The sequence below is a fragment of the Pieris napi genome, chromosome 6, assembly GCF_905475465.1.
Source record: "Pieris napi chromosome 6, ilPieNapi1.2, whole genome shotgun sequence".
In the NCBI taxonomy this organism is placed as follows: Eukaryota; Metazoa; Arthropoda; class Insecta; order Lepidoptera; family Pieridae; genus Pieris; species Pieris napi.
In genome coordinates, this window is record NC_062239.1 from 5,488,557 (window position 1) to 5,509,919 (window position 21,363).

General features: G+C 36.5%; 3 protein-coding genes and 1 long non-coding RNA gene across 7 annotated transcripts; 2 read left to right on the forward strand and 2 right to left on the reverse strand.

Annotated features, from left to right (window-relative positions):
* Window positions 1-689: 689 nt before the first annotated feature.
* On the reverse strand, window positions 690-6,381 carry LOC125050258 (uncharacterized PE-PGRS family protein PE_PGRS54-like). The gene is made up of 3 exons (XM_047649986.1): window positions 6,273-6,381; window positions 4,833-5,762; window positions 690-3,746 (listed from the first exon to the last, which is right to left on the reverse strand). Exons 1-3 carry the CDS (start codon window positions 6,277-6,279, stop codon window positions 799-801), a joined length of 3,885 nt encoding a protein of 1,294 aa, XP_047505942.1. The 5' UTR covers window positions 6,280-6,381; the 3' UTR covers window positions 690-798.
* A 4,777-nt stretch (window positions 6,382-11,158) lies between these two features.
* LOC125050460 (protein AF-9-like) lies at window positions 11,159-17,065 on the forward strand. Of its 4 annotated transcripts, none has more exons than XM_047650338.1 (5): window positions 11,193-11,315; window positions 11,387-11,472; window positions 14,879-14,990; window positions 15,061-15,247; window positions 15,814-17,065. In XM_047650338.1, exons 2-5 carry the CDS (start codon window positions 11,462-11,464, stop codon window positions 16,440-16,442), a joined length of 939 nt encoding a protein of 312 aa, XP_047506294.1. In that variant the 5' UTR covers window positions 11,193-11,315; window positions 11,387-11,461; the 3' UTR covers window positions 16,443-17,065. The 4 variants fall into 4 exon arrangements, with proteins under 4 accessions (XP_047506296.1, XP_047506294.1, XP_047506295.1 ...); XM_047650339.1 differs by having other exon boundaries at window positions 14,891-14,990; XM_047650340.1 differs by lacking the exon at window positions 14,879-14,990 and having other exon boundaries at window positions 11,159-11,315.
* A 1,170-nt stretch (window positions 17,066-18,235) lies between these two features.
* LOC125050461 lies at window positions 18,236-18,635 on the reverse strand. Its single transcript, XR_007117145.1, has 2 exons — window positions 18,402-18,635; window positions 18,236-18,327 (listed from the first exon to the last, which is right to left on the reverse strand). It is a non-coding gene; the product is annotated as an uncharacterized LOC125050461 (long non-coding RNA).
* Window positions 18,636-20,450: 1,815 nt separating this feature from the next.
* On the forward strand, window positions 20,451-20,981 carry LOC125050598 (UPF0729 protein AAEL015238). The gene has a single exon (XM_047650536.1). It carries the CDS (start codon window positions 20,664-20,666, stop codon window positions 20,922-20,924), a length of 261 nt encoding a protein of 86 aa, XP_047506492.1. The 5' UTR covers window positions 20,451-20,663; the 3' UTR covers window positions 20,925-20,981.
* The last annotated feature ends 382 nt before the right edge of the window (window positions 20,982-21,363 follow it).

Consider the following 21,363-nt stretch of genomic DNA (forward strand, 5'->3'; position numbering starts at 1 on the left):
CAGTATCAGTTCAGTGAATTAAATAGAAAGATGAAAGGTAAGCATATACCACGTACAATTTCCTTAAATTGGAACTTACACATAAAACATATAAATCTTTTGGGTAAATTAATGTACAACTAGCCTTATTTAAAACTGTTGGGTCTGGATAACGAAAGGTGACTTTACATTTTAATTAAAGTAAAAATAGATATATATATATATAAAAGTTAAGTCCTCATTAATACGACTATTATATATTTGCGTCATACAAATTACCTAAAAGATTGGGAATTTGTTGAATTAGTTTCAAATTATTACTTTTTACAGCGGTTTTTGGTTACGTGCTGATAGCTATGGCTGTGGTGGTCGCATATTGCTGCGATTGTCCCAAAGATGGCACCGAAAAATACTATAAACACGAGGATTGCGACAAATTTTACCAATGTGCCAACGGCGAGAAAGTGGTAATGATATGCCCAGGACATCTCTATTTCAACGAGACCGTAAACCTATGTGATTGGCCTGAAAACGTAAATTGCACTGGGCGTAATATGCCTGTACGGAACGTGCTTGTAGAGGTCGAATAATTTTACTTTGCGATTTTATCATGTAATCAAACATATACCTAATATAATTTCAGCATTTCTCTTGTATTTTTCTTATTTACCTTTTAAATTAATTCTAAACCCTTAAATTAAAAACATGCCTATATTGTAATAATTTATTATAAAATTTTGAATAGAGAATACAGGTTATAAATAGTATATTAATTTAACATGGCAAATGTTTGTTTAAGAACAAGAAACTGTAAACTTGTTATGATCTAATTACGATTCTGTTGCCACATTTAACATTCTCAGGGTAGTCGCAAATCTTCTTGCTGGCGCTGTACATTAGGTTACCGGGACAGACAAATGGTATTGGTCGGCTATAAAAACATTTATAAAATTGATTACAGAATTCATGAACTAATAGATATCCCTCAGAATTGTTTTCTGCACACTTTTTAGGAGCTTCTTCTGGGTCATAATCAACATTACTGTCACTGTCATCTCCACCATCGTTTTCCCCATCGCCACCGTCTCCGCCTTCGTTGTCACCGTCATTTCCACCATTACCACCCTCTTCTTCTGGACAAGGAATGACTCTATCTCCACACTCAACATTCTGAGGCCAGTCACAGTACTCTTTGTACGGGTTGTACAAAAGATTTCCGGAACACGATTGGGTTACAGGTAAGCCGTGGTTACATTTGTAAAATTTGTTACAATTTTCGTGGGCAACCAAAGTGCCGTCCGAACCATTTTTAGCGCAAATAGATGGAGCTTCAGAGGGGTCGCAATTGCAGCTTTCTTGACCACCATCACCACCGCCGTTTCCTCCATCGCCACCGCCACCAGCATTTCCTCCATCGCCACCGTTTCCGCCGTCGTTGTCACCGTCATTGTCACCGTCATTTCCACCATTACCACCCTCATCTTCTGGACAAGGTATGACTCTGTCTCCACACTCAACATTCTGAGGCCAGTCACAGTACTCTTTGTACGGGTTGTACAAAAGATTTCCGGAACACGATTGGGTTACAGGTAAGCCGTGGTTACATTTGTAAAATTTGTTACAATTTTCGTGGGCAACCAAAGTGCCGTCCGAACCATCTTTAGCGCAAATAGATGGAGCTTCAGAGGGGTCGCAATTGCAGCTTTCTTGACCACCATCACCACCGCCGTTTCCTCCATCGCCACCGCCACCACCATTTCCTCCATCGCCACCGTTTCCGCCGTCGTTGTCACCGTCATTTCCACCATTACCACCCTCATCTTCTGGACAAGGTATGACTCTGTCTCCACACTCAACATTCTGAGGCCAGTCACAGTACTCTTTGTACGGGTTGTACAAAAGATTTCCGGAACACGATTGGGTTACAGGTAAGCCGTGGTTACATTTGTAAAATTTGTTACAATTTTCGTGGGCAACCAAAGTGCCGTCCGAACCATCTTTAGCGCAAATAGATGGAGCTTCAGAGGGGTCGCAATTGCAGCTTTCTTGACCACCATCACCACCGCCGTTTCCTCCATCGCCACCACCACCACCATTTCCTCCATCGCCACCGTTTCCGCCGTCGTTGTCACCGTCATTTCCACCATTACCACCCTCATCTTCTGGACAAGGTATGACTCTATCTCCACACTCAACATTCTGAGGCCAGTCACAGTACTCTTTGTACGGGTTGTACAAAAGATTTCCGGAACACGATTGGGTTACAGGTAAGCCGTGGTTACATTTGTAAAATTTGTTACAATTTTCGTGGGCAACCAAAGTGCCGTCCGAACCATCTTTAGCGCAAATAGATGGAGCTTCAGAGGGGTCGCAATTGCAGCTTTCTTGACCACCATCACCACCGCCGTTTCCTCCATCGCCACCGCCACCACCATTTCCTCCATCGCCACCGTTTCCGCCGTCGTTGTCACCGTCATTTCCACCATTACCACCCTCATCTTCTGGACTAGGTATGACTCTGTCTCCACACTCAACATTCTGAGGCCAGTCACAGTACTCTTTGTACGGGTTGTACAAAAGATTTCCGGAACACGATTGGGTTACAGGTAAGCCGTGGTTACATTTGTAAAATTTGTTACAATTTTCGTGGGCAACCAAAGTGCCGTCCGAACCATCTTTAGCGCAAATAGATGGAGCTTCAGAGGGGTCGCAATTGCAGCTTTCTTGACCACCATCACCACCGCCGTTTCCTCCATCGCCACCGCCACCACCATTTCCTCCATCGCCACCGTTTCCGCCGTCGTTGTCACCGTCATTTCCACCATTACCACCCTCATCTTCTGGACAAGGTATGACTCTGTCTCCACACTCAACATTCTGAGGCCAGTCACAGTACTCTTTGTACGGGTTGTACAAAAGATTTCCGGAACACGATTGGGTTACAGGTAAGCCGTGGTTACATTTGTAAAATTTGTTACAATTTTCGTGGGCAACCAAAGTGCCGTCCGAACCATCTTTAGCGCAAATAGATGGAGCTTCAGAGGGGTCGCAATTGCAGCTTTCTTGACCACCATCACCACCGCCGTTTCCTCCATCGCCACCGCCACCACCATTTCCTCCATCGCCACCGTTTCCGCCGTCGTTGTCACCGTCATTTCCACCATTACCACCCTCATCTTCTGGACAAGGTATGACTCTATCTCCACACTCAACATTCTGAGGCCAGTCACAGTACTCTTTGTACGGGTTGTACAAAAGATTTCCGGAACACGATTGGGTTACAGGTAAGCCGTGGTTACATTTGTAAAATTTGTTACAATTTTCGTGGGCAACCAAAGTGCCGTCCGAACCATCTTTAGCGCAAATAGATGGAGCTTCAGAGGGGTCGCAATTGCAGCTTTCTTGACCACCATCACCACCGCCGTTTCCTCCATCGCCACCGCCACCACCAATTCCTCCATCGCCACCGTTTCCGCCGTCGTTGTCACCGTCATTTCCACCATTACCACCCTCATCTTCTGGACAAGGTATGACTCTGTCTCCACACTCAACATTCTGAGGCCAGTCACAGTACTCCTTGTATGGGTTGTACAAAAGGTTTCCGGGGCACAATTGGGTTACAGGTAATCCGTGGGCACATTTGTAAAATTTGTTACAATTTTCGTGGGCAATCAAAGTGCCGTCCGAACCATCTTTAGCGCAAATAGATGGAGCTTCAGAGGGGTCGCAATTGCAGTTTTCTTGACCACCATCACCACCGCCGTTTCCTCCACCACCACCGCCGTTTCCTCCATCGCCACCGCCACCACCATTTCCTCCACCACCACCATTTCCTCCATCGCCACCGTTTCCGCCGTCGTTGTCACCGTCATTTCCACCATTACCACCCTCATCTTCTGGACAAGGTATGACTCTGTCTCCACACTCAACATTCTGAGGCCAGTCACAGTACTCCTTGTATGGGTTGTACAAAAGGTTTCCGGGGCACAATTGGGTTACAGGTAATCCGTGGGCACATTTGTAAAATTTGTTACAATTTTCGTGGGCAACTAAATTGCCGTCCGAACCATCTTTAGCGCAAACAGATGGAGCTTCAGAGGGGTCGCAATTGCAGTTTTCTTGACCACCATCACCACCGCCATTTCCTCCACCACCACCACCATTTCCCCCATCGCCACCGTTTCCTCCATCGCCACCATTTCCTCCATCGCCACCATCTCCGCCTTCGTTGTCACCGTCATTTCCACCATTACCACCCTCATCTTCTGGACAAGGAATGATTCTGTCTCCACACTCAACATTCTGAGGCCAGTCACAGTACTCCTTGTATGGGTTGTACAAAAGGTTTCCGGGGCACAATTGGGTTACAGGTAATCCGTGGGCACATTTGTAAAATTTGTTACAATTTTCGTGGGCAATCAAAGTGCCGTCCGAACCATCTTTAGCGCAAATAGATGGAGCTTCAGAGGGGTCGCAATTGCAGCTTTCTTGACCACCATCGCCACCGCCGTTTCCTCCATCGCCATCGCCACCACCATTTCCTCCATCGCCACCGTCTCCGCCTTCGTTGCCTTCGTCATTTCCACCATTACCACCCTCATCTTCTGGACAAGGTATGACTCTGTCTCCACACTCAACATTCTGAGGCCAGTCACAGTACTCTTTGTACGGGTTGTACAAAAGATTTCCGGAACACGATTGGGTTACAGGTAAGCCGTGGGCACATTTGTAAAAGTTGTTACAATTTTCGTGGGCAACCAAAGTGCCGTCCGAACCATCTTTAGCGCAAATAGATGGAGCTTCAGAGGGGTCGCAATTGCAGCTTTCTTGACCACCATCGCCACCGCCGTTTCCTCCATCGCCATCGCCACCACCATTTCCTCCATCGCCACCGTCTCCGCCTTCGTTGCCTTCGTCATTTCCACCATTACCACCCTCATCTTCTGGACAAGGTATGACTCTGTCTCCACACTCAACATTCTGAGGCCAGTCACAGTACTCTTTGTACGGGTTGTACAAAAGATTTCCGGAACACGATTGGGTTACAGGTAAGCCGTGGGCACATTTGTAAAAGTTGTTACAATTTTCGTGGGCAACCAAAGTGCCGTCCGAACCATCTTTAGCGCAAATAGATGGAGCTTCAGAGGGGTCGCAATTGCAGCTTTCTTGACCACCATCACCACCGCCGTTTCCTCCATCGCCACCGTCTCCGCCTTCGTTGCCTTCGTCATTTCCACCATTACCACCCTCATCTTCTGGACAAGGTATGACTCTGTCTCCACACTCAACATTCTGAGGCCAGTCACAGTACTCTTTGTACGGGTTGTACAAAAGATTTCCGGAACACGATTGGGTTACAGGTAAGCCGTGGGCACATTTGTAAAAGTTGTTACAGTTTTCGTGGGCAACCAAAGTGCCGTCCGAACCATCTTTAGCGCAAATTGACGGAGCCTCAGCGGGATCGCAGTTGCAGTTGGTGTTACCATCATCACCAATGTCTTCATCTGGCTGATTTACATCGTCTTCGTCTGGCTTCGGTATGATTCTGTCCCCGCAATTGACCGTAGAAGCGAAATCACACTGTTGTTTTTCAATGCTAAAGTAAAGATTGGCAGCGCACGTGTGCACTACAAGGTCTCCGTGGAAACATTGGTAAAACTTATGGCATTCCTCATGAGGGTATAGTTGTTCGACTGTATAATCTTCTGGACATCCCTTGGTATTTAACTGGATATTTCTTCCTAGTGCTACTGTGATTGTGCACGCCAAATAGATGGCTGCAGCTAAAAAGCAAAACAGTTTAATTACTTTATATTCAAATTTACAGTAACATTTTAATTAATTTAAAAAAAATGAAGTAAATATAAGCATAACAGCGTTTTAATATCATAAAAGAATAACTGTCTATAGAGCTTTATTTAGATTCCATTTGAATATAGTTTTAAATATAAACATCGTTATTTTCGTGTATTGAATAAATGTAGATTATTTCTACTATACATATCATGTATACTCGTATAAAAATATAGTAAGTTTTTATGTTTAGCCATATATAATCTGTAATAGACTGTATTTAATATTAATTAATAAATCAATTAATATTAATAATTTTGTAAATAAAACAGCATACAAAACATTTATAATAAAATACTAAAGTCGAAAATTTTCATTACTCAGGTGAGTATAACAAAAAATACCAAGACTTAACAAATATTATTTATTAAATAATACCAACAAAAGAAGTGTTGTGGAAAATGCTAGCTTTCCAGTTAACAAATAATTTTATACCTTACCTTTCATTTTGAAGCTTTTGAGAACTACACTTTTTCGAGTCTAATTAACTGTTTCCTCTTTAACAAGTGACTTAAGAAAGTGATAATTACCCTTTGTATTTATATAAATTGATAAAAATCAAAACACTTAGGCAACAATTTAATTATCATGATATCTAGTAATTAGATTAAAAGAATTGATATATTGTGTACAATATAGATCTGTAGATCCTGTTGATTTTGTGGAGCTAAGTTTGCACAGATATTTATAATCCTTTATGAGCTGTGAGCCTGTTTTATTACATACACATTAAAACTTTACATCTCTTCAAACAGATCTTATATATTAACCCGTAAATATTGAAAGTTATATACATAAACATTGCTCATAAATCCTTCTAAATGCTAGTGAAAATTGCATAAATTCTGTGCAGTAGTAGTTTTTGAGTTTATCGCAAAGAGACAGACAAATAGACATGACAGCGAGCAGACTTGTTTAAATATATCATAAAAGTAAGACACATGTGTCGCTGGCTTTTTCGTAGGCATTATCAAGCTCTACAATTTTTCTCTACTACACAATCGTATATCTCTCACAGTTAGTAAGAAACGTTTACTTTTAAAATCCGACTACCACGAAAATCTTTTAATTTTTCGGGTTAATACACTTACAAGAACGTGGCATTCTATTGGTAAAATAATGTTCAAAATCGGTTAAACAATACTACCTTACAACCTCACAAACTTTACCTCTTCATATTAGTATAGATAAAAAAATATTTAATCTTTCCTTAATCTATAGTCACTTAGTAACAGAGTTTCTACTTGTGAGTAAACAATACGTTTCGTAGAGCATCAACATTTGACTTCCTACTATTCGGTACATTGAGTCATTTGTACAGAGTCATATTTAGAGTGCGGGTTTTGGTTGTCTATCTGCTGGTACATTTGGTTTTGCTTAAGGTAAAAGAAGAGAAGCACCAAGCTAAACCGGCATAAGCCTTTTGTCCCACATTATGAGTTTATGTGTAACGATGTTTCAAGTGACAACAACCTCTATTAAATTTATTTAAAAATGTTTTTTATTAATGTGATAATATGATAAAGATAGGGCTATATCGATTCGAGATAGAGACTTGCATTCAAAGTGTCGGCATTATTAAATACATGATAATATACTCATTAACTAACCTCCCTCAAAGTTCTACTTAAAGGCTGAAACTTCTAAACCACGTTTACAAAGAAAATATATTCCTTCCTTGTATTAAAATTGAGTATAAATGTATTGTTTATATATGTATTTTTTAATATCTCTTTCGTTTCTAAGTAAACTTGTACTGTAAAGCTACACTTCAGGCACCAAAGTTAAATAGACCACTTAGTGATTGGTGTATTTGTGCACTTACGCCCCAATAATCAATCCACAATCTCAGATTGAAAACAATCTGAGATCAGACCGTTACAGTCGATCGATCTCCTATCTGCATCCCAATTTCCAAACCCTAAGAAGACGTTCCATTTTTGGCGACGGATAAAATGCTCTTTGTCGTTCCATTTTACCGAGCTTTCACTCATATTTGATAATCAATGTAAACCAAATAAAGTAAATAAAACCGTACAAATAACATTAAAATATACATGTGTATGTTTAAAACATAACAAATAGTTTTTTAATTATTAAAAAAACTGATTTAAGTTAAAATCCGTTAAAATAATTAACTGTAGAAATCAAACTTTCGTCAACTGTAATTTTCATACACATACAAGACACCACAGACACCGATACGACCTGCCATGGATAGCTTATATCGACAGATGGCTATTACAATCCGTCGATTGGTTATTGGCACCCTTGTAGATTAAGCTTACTATCTCAGATGGTGGATTACGGATTGAGTTAGGTTATTGGGTTCGGGCGTATATATAATGTTTAAATAATAATTCAAATTCAAAATCTAAATCATTTATTCATATAGGTAACACAATGTAGGTTATTTATACGTAGGTACATTTATGAACGTCAAAAATATATATATATGAAATGCTTCTAATTTTACATTTACTGCCAGTTCTCAAATCAAAGGCGTAGAACGGAAGAGAAGAACTGGCAATAAACTCTCCACCACTCTCCATTACACCATGTTCCACATGACATCTTAAGTATGAATAAAATTTAAAATACGTATTTGCATACTTATTACATTTTGGCACTTTTTATCAGGATTCGAACCCAAAACTCACAAGGTTACAGCTTTGATACACCGAATGAATAATTATGTTGCAATCATAAATTTATAGATACTTAATCAAAAACATGAAAGTTCCATTAATGCAGTTGCTGGAAAAATAATTAGTCATCCGATTGATGAAGTTAATTATTATATAAATGTTTTAGTATAGGTATTAAACTTAAAATATGGAATATATTTGAAGTCATAGTAACAGTATTTTACTTACCTTGCATTAATTCTAGTTAGAATATTATTGCACCACCCTTTAAGAGCGGGCATACCTAACTAAAAATCTAAGTATGTGACGTTTGAATTAACAACTCATTATAATATAAATTAGTGGAAAAGTCACCATTGAATCATTATTCAATTGTGGGGACCATTATGGAGCCAAAAATTAACTGAATTATCACATTAGCTTGGTCTTGACCTGTTACTAGTGATTTAATTTAATAGTGTATATTTTACAAGTTAGTTTTCGAGGTGTCAATCAAAAACAAATCAACGAATACTAACAATGGTTAAAAATATTAGAAAAAATCGTTCTTATGATTTTTCCTAGCGTATGTAAAATTTCATAATCCAAATTATGTTTAGAATCGATTTAGTACGTAGTTACCCTTACAGACAAACTAAAAAAAATAATAAGTTTTAAGTTTTTTATAATATGTATTAGTATACAAGATAATATAGAAGAAATTTGGGAAATTTCTACATTAGGTACGACACAATTGTATTGCATTGTAATTGTGTCAAAACACAAATCATAAACTAATATTTAATACGGCAAAAATAAATATATAATATGTTGGTATTTAGTAGTGCAATAGATTATTAAAGTCCCTATTCGGATCTGACAATTACAAAAACTACACTTAGGCGCAGATGAGCATGGGGCTTAATCAAGATGCCTTAACAGTACCTAGTGTATGTAGAAAGTCGAAAGCTAAATTTGTATAAGAATGACAGTTTGTGTCAACAAATGTAATTGTCAGAGCCGAATAGGGGCTCGTAACAATTGCTACTCTTGCCACGGGGTTAATCTGGGACTCGTTAGAAGTAACCTGTCAACATTATTTAACTTGATACCAATATTATATGACCTCACTAGAAATGCGTGGATAACCTTTAAACTACTTAGCAAATTTTAATTAAAGACACAAAATTATTACACTATACTTATTTATAAAAAAAGAAATCAGTCTAATTGCACCTGATTTAAATCAAAGGATCGTCTCGATATGAAGGTACAAGGTACATTCTAATTATTCGTATCTCAAGTCGCGCGCTGACAAAGTCAAACTTTATACAGATAAATATTTGATAGCCCATGAAAATAGACTTCAGTTCGATTTACGTTTTTACCGGCCTTAGTGCCGGAGAAATTCATGAACAAACATAAATCGGAAGGTTGATGTTCACTTACGGAATAAATAATAAAAAAACAAGATAAATTATTTAAATTGTAATTTGTAGGCAAGTAAATATTTCAACACAAGCCATTGATCTTTATGCAATATATCTACGGATTAGTTTTCAGTGCAGTGGTAAATGGCAATGGCCTGGCTATTGACTTAGCAGGCAATGAGCCGAGTATCCAAACTATCCAAAATATAAATATAACTACATATATCTAATATAAAAAAATCTCGTGTCACAATGTTCGTTCCCATACTCCTCCGAAACGGGTCGACCGATTATTATGAAATTTTTTATGCATATTCAGTAAATCTGAGAATCGCCTACTATCTATCTATTTTTTTAACCCCTAAATGATAAGGGGTAAAATTATTATTTTTATTTTTTAGACACTTTTTTTTGTTTTTATTTTTTATGATACAGCTTACAAAAATACATAACACATTAATTTTCATCAACCCTCTACTATCAACTCCTATTCTTTATTTGTTAGTTAGGATCTGATAACTTGAACTCTGCGGTTCAATAAATCAGTTCTTAACTAAAGAGAGAAAAATCACAGAAAAGCCTAAAAAGTTTTCATTCTGGAAAACCGAACAGTCCCTGGGGTAGCATAAGAAAATGTTCCATGTTGGTATGCACTAAAAAGGTAGCCTAAGTAAAATCACATTAAGGAGAAACGAAGTTCGTGGGGGCAGCTAGTATAATGCCGTATTTACATTCAGCCGTAGTGAGCAGGGAATTGGGCAGGACGAGTGTGTAAACGCGATATATGTATTAAAGTATCGCGAAAGGCTGAATGTAAAACTGGTATTACTATAAATTTTATAAGTCTAAACTATAAAAATAAAGCAAATTTAATAAGTAACGATAAAACAAAACATTGCTATTTACATATTGAAGGCGCAAATATTTGTCATAGTTTTTCTGACAATTACATAGTGATTTTCGCTTATCTTATACATGTATAAGAACCACAAATTTTACTTTACAAAAGCGAAAAAAACTATACTTAAAAATACTAATTTTTAAAAAAACCCACTTAGAGAATTATTTTTAATATTAAAATCAATGAAGACTGTTAAGGATTTCATTTTACCAATTTTAGTTTGTGAAATAATTTTGGCGCGAAAACAACGTGCAACAGACCATGTGTCCAGTACACGTCAGTGGGGCACGATAGCGTCAGCGGCAGCTGGCATTCGCGGTCAGAGGCAAGAGGTGCGGAGGAAGCGCCCTGGCCCGACGTCACTCTGACGTCACAGCACTCACGGCCGTTGCCTCTCAAGTCTCATGCAACCAGTGATAAACACACCTCGGCCACGGCTTCATGTCAGACATGCTGCGCGCTTAAATTACCGTCGAAAACCCATAACTACCTCATGCATCTTTGCCTGTCACCGACACAATACAAGTGAGACCTAGTTCACCTATTTGATTCTGTTTATCATAAAGATTATACATGACCTCGGTGGCCTGTTGCAGATGTCAGCCGTCGCCGCACGAGGAGCGGCGATTTTATCATATAATAGAAAATGACTGAAGGTCTCCGACAACAACATGAGAAGCCGGTGAGTGATCGACGTATTATAGTCGCGTGCGCAATTCACTTGTTTCAAGAAATCAGCGTAGCTAATATTAAAAGCGGCATGTATGATATCACTTGGAAAGTCCAACGTGACAGCGCCTAAATAGGATCAATATTTACATTTTCCTTATCGTGCGAAGCACGTAGGGACGTTGACCAAATCAATTTAATATTATATAAATGGTTTAATATCCATTTGTCCGACCGTTTAGTCTCGCTCGGCTGCATATCAAATGTAACTGGTTCCGATATGTAGTTATACGAAACACCTGCTAAGTGTTACTGTATAGCACGAGCGCCCTGAACACTTCCTTGTAATTAGATACATTCAACTTTTATCACAATTACGTAGCAGCATGATTAGTATTATAATTAATGCGCATCGCCGCTAATGTTAGGCAAAATAAACATGATAAGTGACATCTTTTGGACATATGTTTATTTACGAATCCTTAAATAGTTTATGTATATTTAGTATAAGTAATAAATTCTCAGAAACATTATTTATTTCCACCTAATTGTTTCCAAGAGCTTAAATCAGAACATTTTTTACTAAAATTATTAGTTGAAGCGTCTCCAACACAAATGTTGGATATAATATTTTCAAGTTATAATGCCTAATTCGGATTTACACTGCAGACCTTGGACCATTTGTACATAATAAAGATGACGTGGACTATTAAAATTTAAAATAAACAATTGAAGCTATCCTTGTAAAGAATTGATATCATTAAATTATTCATGACGTGAGTTATAACACAACATTTTAACCAATTTAAATTTTAAAACGTTAAAATATCTAAATAAATGTAAATTTTTCATACATTATAGAATCTAAAATCGAAGGTTTTCAGGTTTCATACTTGTGTTAACTACAATCATCTTTGTCATATGATGGCTCCTAATCTCAAGAACAAATTTAAATTTATGGTCGCTTGCATGCCTTTGATCTTATCTTTGATCAATGGTATTCCCCAAACATACTAATTTTGTATTTCTTGGCGAATCTAATAGAGTTTCTGTAGTAAGCTTATGGAATTCACTTGCTGTATGACCTGTATCAGATCGGCTTAGCACCCATTATATCCTTTAAATCGCTTTTGAAGCATTCCTCCCTCATCTCTAAATAATTTAGAATTCATTTATTTATTTTCTATTCCTACAGTAACTTAATACGAATACAATAAAAGAAAACTTATTAATATCAAAATTAAACTAAGAACATAATATTACATAATATAAACAAAATATAAAACATAAACCTTTTTATAACAACCTCTAAGGACTATATATACTACCTCTAAGGACCATAAAAAAAATTAATGTGATAGTAAAGTCTCTCCTTACCTCTAACTTGTTGTATCCTACCATACCCAAAACAAACAAAGTTGGATACATATCGGGGTAAAATGGATACACTCCATTTATCGTGATTCATATCAATTTTTGTCATGCTTTGTTCATATTTTTCTTAATTAATTTTTATTTCTATTCTATGAGTTATTATCTATTATTTGTAGTTATGCACTTCTTACGATATTCTATATTATTCAAGTTCAAGTTACGATTTAGTGCGATTAAGCCACCCGTTGCCTTTCTAATTATTTAAAAATTCTAATTGTACTAGTAGTGTTTTAATGAAGTGTTCAAACAACCAGACGATTACAATTAATATATAATTTAAAAAAATAATGCCATAAACTAGAGATGCATGAAACAAAATAAGTAAATACTGTTTACTTTAAAAAAAAAGAAACTCGAGCTAAAAATCCCCGATCAAACTGTTTAGAAACACATACCTATATACAAACTTTAACAAACTACAAACAAAAATTATAATATAAACATTTAAGGAACTTTTTGGTTATATTATTTTATTTATACAATTTTTTTTTGCTATTGGATTCCGATTTTATTTGTTTACATATCCATAATCGCTATCTCTGTCATTAGTTGGGTGGTAGCTATGGAGATACCCACATAAAACCAAATATAAGTAACCATTTTCTATATGATCATTATGTAATTATTTTGTCATTTAGAATAGTTTTTTTAATATATTATGGCAATATTTAAAATAGTTCATATTTTTTAATTCACTTTAATAATGTATACTCCTTAGAGGCTTGTACATAGATGATAGAGGGTCTTTAAAACTAACTACAGACTACGACACAATATTACATTTAGGTACAATATATTAAATCAATGTGTAAATATCAATTGAAAAAACGTCAGTCTAAACGACATACATGATACACATGCATTCTTTGTGTTACGCATTATAAATATATTGAACTTTAATTTCGGCCAAACAACATCTTACGAAGAAAAAACTCGTCTTCGGTTTAAACTTTAATTGGTATGTAAAAGATATAAAGAAATCTTATTCAATAATACACATTTGTTTGTATGGAAATTTTTCGTATTCAAATAGTTTTTAAATATTGCTTGATCTTGGTGCATTTACCGAATTTTATGCGGTTTTTTTCTGCAGTATTTGCTTATTTGTTAGCATACATCAAAGATCAAATTCTGTATCTATTAAGCCATTTGCGAATGATTGTCGCAGCGTCATTCGTTCTGTTGTGATGTAATATGATTAACAGCCACTCAGGGCCAAGGTCGTTTTAAACTTTCGTATTTGGTAAAGTAACCTAACTGCGTATACAGTAAACATTGAAGCTCGAATATAGTACTATACTTGTATTTGTATTGAAGTAATTTAACCGGTAAACAATAATTAATTTTTTGTTGTTTTTATTTTGTCTGCAAGTGGTGATTAAAGGGTTTCATTATTCAACGATGCGATGGTTGCCTGTTGGCTATTATTAGCTGATATGAATCGAGCTGATCGAATCAAACATTGACATTAAATTTACTGGTTATTTTAATACCATTATCTGTGAATTTGGTTATTAACCATTACCCGAGTGACTTATAGCCGGCAGTAGATAACGTAACCCACTCGTATAGGTACCTATATTATTACCTAACTAAATTACCTAAATAATAGATTATAAAAAAATGTGCGAATTCTTTAAGATTCCGATTTCAATAATCTATTCAACCATCTTCAAACAAACTTTCTATTAGAGGAAATAGTATAATACGCCACTTTTCTAATAGGCAAGTAGATGATCATCGTTTTGTGCCTGACACACTCTGCCGACATTTGGGTCTAAGGCATGCCGGTTTCCTTACGATGTTTGCCTTCACAGTAGAAGCGAGTGTTAAATGCGCACACAGACAGAAAGTCCATTGGTGCACAGCCGGGAATCGAACCTACGACCCCAGGGATTAGATTCGGATGCTCACTTCACTAGGCAAATACTGCTCTTATAATCGGTTGTAAAGATAACGAAAATCATGATTAATATATCCATTAGTTTTTCATTTAGTGATGTGAATGCTGACAACGCGCGCCAATTTCAGCCACAGTATGGGTGGCGAATGGCGATTGTGAATCAACATCAAATGAGCCGTTCACGTAAACCAAAAGTATGTGCGATTATAATTGCACTGCAACTGCTGCTATGGATTATAACTGCAATAACAGATATTATTTCAGATGTGTGTGCGCGTGTGGTTAGAGGTCGGTCATGCGTGTGAGCCGCGTCGCGCCGCATCGGGTCGCGCGTTGGCACTCGACTGGAGCGTGTACGTGCGCGGCGCGCGCGGCGCCGACATTAGCGCCTTTGTGCACAAGGTCGTCTTCCACCTCTACCCGGCTAGCGCCTTCGTCTATCCTAAGAGAGGTAACGCCTGTTTGAATTCAATTCATATTTATCTCAAGTATTTGAGGCTACTAAACGGTAAAACAGTCCTGCTCTGTTATTTCAATGCGTGTGTAGTATTCAGCTAAGAACAGGTTCACGGCTTAAAAATCGTTTTATGATAAAAAAATCGGCGGCCGAACCTACGACCTCGGAAACGTTTCACGTAGGTAAATTATTGATAAAAATATATAATATTTAGTGTATTGTTAATATCAGTCGTTGCCACTGCGTCATGCATTAAAAATTAATTATTTCAAAACACCGCGACCGATTAAATTTTCTGCTCATAATAATATTCACTTGCGGTCTAAGCGACTGGACCGGCAAGTTAGCTGACAGAATCAAGCGGAACAGGTTTTTGTCTAATAAGTATATGATGAGAAGTTAACTTTGAATATCGAAGCGAATCATGCTTATAGTATTAAAAACAGTCGCATGATATACACACGCTCATTATCGTTATCTCGCGTGTGTTGATAGTTGCCACGCAAATAACTTTAAACCCGTTATTACAAATTACTTAATTAAACATTAAACTGTTCCAGTACTTCAAGAGCCGCCGTATGAGATCCAGGAGTCGGGCTGCTCCTCCATTGATATCCCGATACACGTGTACCTAAAGTACAGCACTAAACCAAAGAGAATACGCCTCAGATACAGTTTGCACATAGAAAATAACAACGAGGCTAGTTCGGAGTCGAGGTGCCTTTATTACGACGTAAACAACCCCTCGGAGCAGCTATACAACGCCTTAATGAAGGGCGGCGGTGAGGTAATCGCGCGAACCAGCTCCGCAGATGCCAGCCACAAGCTTCTTGTGTTGCTCGATGAAGAGAAGAAAGACTTGAAAATACCACGCTCTAAAAGGTACAAGTTTGTGGAGCCACTTCGATGTAAACACGCGCCAAAAACCAAATACATTCTTGAAGAAATATGTCCTAAATGTGGCGATTCAATTAATGCGGGTTTCAGGAAACAGTTGCGTGCTGTTGATATGACACAAGACGAAATTGAACGAGTCTCGCACTTGTATTTGTCATTCAATAGTTACGAGAAGTCCTTGAATGCGATTAAGTTGCCGTCGTTTTCCGATCCAATTTATAGAGTGCCAGAACTACCGATATCCCTACGCGGTGCTCTCCGAGATGTGAAAACGGATTATACGGTGTTATGACGTGCCTCGCTTTCGACATATTTGTGCCATTGGAATATAAATATTTTATTTTTTCACTTTGTATGTGCAAATTTGAGAAACTATTCTTAAACTAGAATTTATTTACACGTTTTAATGTTACCCTTGTGGATATAGAATATATATTTTTTACTTTAACTAGGACCTAACATACGAAATATTGTTTGTTAAATAATTTTTAAAGCGTGCTGTGATGAAGATCTCAGAATTATTTACTTGATAAATAGTTTATTTTTAATTAACATTATATTGTAATATTATGAAGTTCTTAATATAAATAAACTCAAGAAAATTTATTGTGTACTGCTAAATCTAACGAATACCTACTGAAATATTTTTGTGCTCAAAAGTCAAATTATTATTTATTGTAAATAAAATATTATACATTCTACAATTATTACAGGGTACTTTTACGTAAATTTTAAGGGTAAAACTAAATGCTTTTTGTTTTTATGGTTAGGATTTTGTTTTTGTTTTTAGAAAATTATCATTTCGAAAATAATGTATGGTTACGATAATTTGGAAAGTTAAATGTTTAAGTTAAAATTTTTGTAGTCCTTAGTTATAAGATCTGTTGTTTTATTTATTTTACCAGAGACTCCAATTTTATAAGAATAAAAAGTTTTTCGTTGCGAATAAATTATAAAACGTTTATTTATTTTGTTTTGTTTCTATTCCATAGTCTTAAGTCTAAGCCCAGTCAAGCGAAGACTTCAAAAATATTTTTTTGTCGGAAATGTCGTTATGATTCAATTTTATTGTTTATCGTACCCATGATGGCATGTTTCATATTGATGTCGGTGAAAACCTATTTTTTTAGTATTAGATATGCTATTGTAGTCAAGTGTCAACAAAAATAAAAGAAGGCGTTAATTATGCAATTGCTCTTCGGCTTTGATTTTTCGGACGCGGGTCAAAGGACGGAAGGGGGGTGTGGCGAAAGAATCAATCACACTTTCGCGCTCGCTCCCTTTTTTGTTAGGATAATGACGCGCGCATTTTTTTTATCATCTCGGAGTGGATAAAAAAATGCGCGGTGGAGTTGCTCTATGTGTATTATGGAATTATATTAAATGAAACTAATCATTTAGAATCAAAAAGTGGGATCGGATAAGCAAAGCTAACTAAATATTATTATATTTAAAAAAATGAGACACTTGAGAAATAAAAAAACCTTAAATTAAATTATACCATTCCCTCTCCGAGCGGCTTGATCCTTTGGCGTTGCGTAGAGATGTGGGGTCACTCTGCATCTTCTACCGCATTTACCATGGAGAGTGTTCAGAGGAGTTGTTCGGATTAATACCTGCAGCTGAGTTTCATCATCGGACGTCGAGACAGAATACGAAATTCCACCCGTATCACCTCGACGTCCGCCGTTCCACAACTGAGCGTTTTTCAAGGCAGTTTTTGCCGCGCACCACCACTATGTGGAACCAGCTGCCCACTGAAGTATTTCCGAACCAATTCGACTTAGGGTCCTTCAAGAAAAGAGCGTACCAATTCTTAAAAGGCCGGCAACGCACTCGCGAGCACTCTGGCATTGAGAGTGTCCATGGGCGGCGGTATCACTTAACATCAGGTGAGCCTCCTGCCCATTTGCCCCCCGTCCTATAATAAAAAAAATTATACTGGCATATTATGACCTGTATCATATTTGGCTCTAATAAAGAAGTTCAAAGTTTAAACAATTGATAATGTTATTGTAATAAACAAATGATCTCACATTGTTGAACTTACATTATTTTAGTCAATTTATTGTTCATTTGTTTTTACGATTCACTATTTCGTTCACGATTTCAATCCAGTAGAAATATCGTAGCTTTGTATGCAAACCAAGTACTATGGTATATATTATCTTCAGCACCTGAAATTAAAGTGTTTTCTAGAATTAGTAGGGTTATAAAACTATTTAAATAATTGCCTACCTTTTCCTTTTACCTTTCCTGGTACCTGTATGTTTTGATGCTCGGGATGAGCTGGGTACCACAACACTGGTTTTGGTCTGTTTTAGAAAAATGCAGTTCGAGATACAAAGTTTTTTCTTTGTCTTCGTTGTCGTTCACTCCATATTTTCAAGAAATAATACGAGAGGAACGACGTGTGCTCGTGATGAGTACAGCTTAGCTTACTGAATACTGACTGAACCGCCTAACGCTCAAAGGATGCGCCAAAAAACCGACGTCAGCCAGACTAGTAACGCTCGAGGCTCATTGCTCGGTGGTTTCCCCGTAACACTATGTACTGACTGCAGGAATGCTCGCTGTGTAACATGTTACATTACACCTCGTAAAGTTGATCAGTACCCAGCTTATGAAGCTTTATGTTTTGTGGCAAGTTATTTTTCTATTGTAAAAGTTTTTATGTTATCTAATAATTAAAAAATAATAAACAGTATTAAAATTTATTGCTTTTTAAGAAAACCGACTCCGAAAGCACTCAAATTTATTAAAAAACAATATAGTTTTTGTATTTATTAGCCTTGTATTTCTAAGAGAATTAAATATATGTTGTGTTATAAGTTTATATAAACGGAGTTTATTTGAAGTGGGATGTTTTTACTGAATCGTAGGAGAGTTGGAGATTGGAGGACTTCAGGAGGAAAAGTAAGATCATAACGTCACAAATGATAACCTCGTATGTCAAAAAACCATTTATTTTTTATTCTTAGACTCTTGTCATTTAACTGGTGAAATAATAACATAAATAACTCCTTTTACAATTCAAAACTATGGACAAACGCACATAACAATATTTTAACAAACATTGACGAAATTATGTAATAGTTTTTTTCGTTTCCTGTAATGTTTGGTTCTCTGGACATACCAGATTATCATTCTACAGCGACGATAAACAATAAATAAATTATTTAATCCAACGCAAACAATATTTCGAGATTTCTGCAACTGTTTTCGCAAGAGTAACAGCATCAAAATATAAATAACAACCGTTTCTATAGTCATATTATATATGAAAGAAGTTACAACGTATTTTTACTTTATAATGGTTAACATGTATAATTATCCTATTGGGGTATTTTAAATAATAAAACATACCTCGAAGAACAAAGATTACCAATCCACTGTGTTTTATCGACAAAAATATCGATAAAAGACATTACTAGTGTTCGACTATATAACGTCCGTATCCAATAAAATAATGCGTTCAGGGTGCTGTTGCGGCTGCCTCGATTCTGCAGCGCATCGGGGTTGTTCGCTGAGGCGCGGGTGGATTGTTTCTACGCCACCATGCGCAAGAGATGTGCGTCCTTGGTGCGCAGGGTGCGAGCTAGCGGTAACAGCATCCTCCGTATGATCGCGGACCGAGTCGATTGCCCATGCCTCAATTACTGTTCCGCCATTTCATGCGGAATGATTCAGGTATGAACAATTGAAGCGGTATTTCTCCAATTCCTGTATTTTTGTGTGTTCTAATATGTAAACCTATTAACCCTTAGATTTAAGTTGTAATTACTAACATAGTTATGGAACCTCAACCATGTTTACTGAAATATTTTTTTTTATATAAATATTTTTTATTTTATAACGACTGCCAACCTAATTAAAATGATAAGAATAATCTCCACATTACGCAATGGTTTTAGAAAGTGAAGGACTAACATATTGTACATTTACTAATTTTTCGCGTCCATTCTATGTTATTCCGGGTTCCTGAAGTACACCTAGTACTCTTGGTAGGCACTATGTACATGTGGCCTAGGCAGCTAAGGCGTTGGGTTATCTCCGCCAAAAAAGGACAATATCGGTTCGCTAAAAACGTTTTAAGCTTTTCGATGATATTATTATTATATAATATAATGTAAAATAGAGATTGGTCTTTTATTATATTATGTGAGATTTTTACCTGGTATTTCAACTACTAATCTGAAAGTTAAAAATAATAAAGTTATAATCTGTGTTATGGTTAGAATTTGAGTTTGACAATTACTATAATATTTGGACAATTGGCATTATCAAAATTCGATGGGGACTTGTCATTCATTTCTAATTTCTGTCACAAATCACAATTGAAAATTTAGAAAAACCTTAAAAATATGAATTGCATTTCACAAAATCATTAACGTCACAACCAAAACGTGCTTAGTATCTCTCTAAATCTATTAAATTATTTCATATAAATATTAGAACGCGAGGGAAAGGGAGTTCTGAACCCAGTTGAAAGTATATAGGTAATTCAACAAAAATGGTTTGTGTCCCATGTTTCATCGTTCCAGTTCTGCTATTCTTATGGCACAAGTTTATTCAGCCTTACGTTTTACGTTTTTGGAACCCATGGGCTGTTAAAAATGCGGAAGGAAATACTACAACTGAATTCCCATTTAAGTGTGAAGGTGGTGTTTGTGCGTTTAAGAAAAATAAAGATGCTGACAATGTTGACAAGGTACCTACTGCCAACGTATCCAAAATTGAAAAAACTCCAGATGTGAGGCTTAAGTCGGAATAAAAATAACTGTGATAATTTATTATTTATACTAAATAAAATTAACGACCATTCATAACATACCTTGTTTTTATTGTTAGAGGAAAAAGAAAATATTGATTTCTACACTAATAATAATACTGACTGTGATTTAAATTTGTAGTTTTCTTTAATTTATTGAGGACTCCATAAAAAGCATAGAAGTACCTAGCAATGTTTGTTATTGTCCATTATAAATAAATGATTTATTCTACAGAACATAAGTAGTAAGACTATTTTTAGATTTTAGTCTGCAGATAGCATATCATAAAATAATTAGGAACCTATTGATATCAGGTGTACTTAAAAAATAAGAGAAGTCACTTATTATCATGAATGTATCAAAATAGGTGTAGTTAGTACATGTAAGGGTCTTAAGTCTTAACTAGAAATCATGGAAGGTGCATATTTAAATAAGGTTTGT

Bases quoted from the DNA above. Each gene is read 5' to 3' on its own strand.
- LOC125050460 (XM_047650338.1), top strand. The intron at 14,991-15,060 runs GTATGTGCGATT...ATATTATTTCAG, and splicing joins GCCGTTCACGTAAACCAAAA to ATGTGTGTGCGCGTGTGGTT. The intron at 15,248-15,813 runs GTAACGCCTGTT...AAACTGTTCCAG, and splicing joins CTTCGTCTATCCTAAGAGAG to TACTTCAAGAGCCGCCGTAT.
- LOC125050258 (XM_047649986.1), bottom strand. The intron at 3,747-4,832 runs GAAACGGCGGTG...GTGGTGGTGGAG, and splicing joins TGGTGGCGATGGCGATGGAG to GAAACGGCGGTGGTGATGGT.
- LOC125050598 (XM_047650536.1), top strand. From the start codon at position 20,664: ATGGTTTGTGTCCCATGTTTCATCGTTCCAGTTCTGCTATTCTTATGG.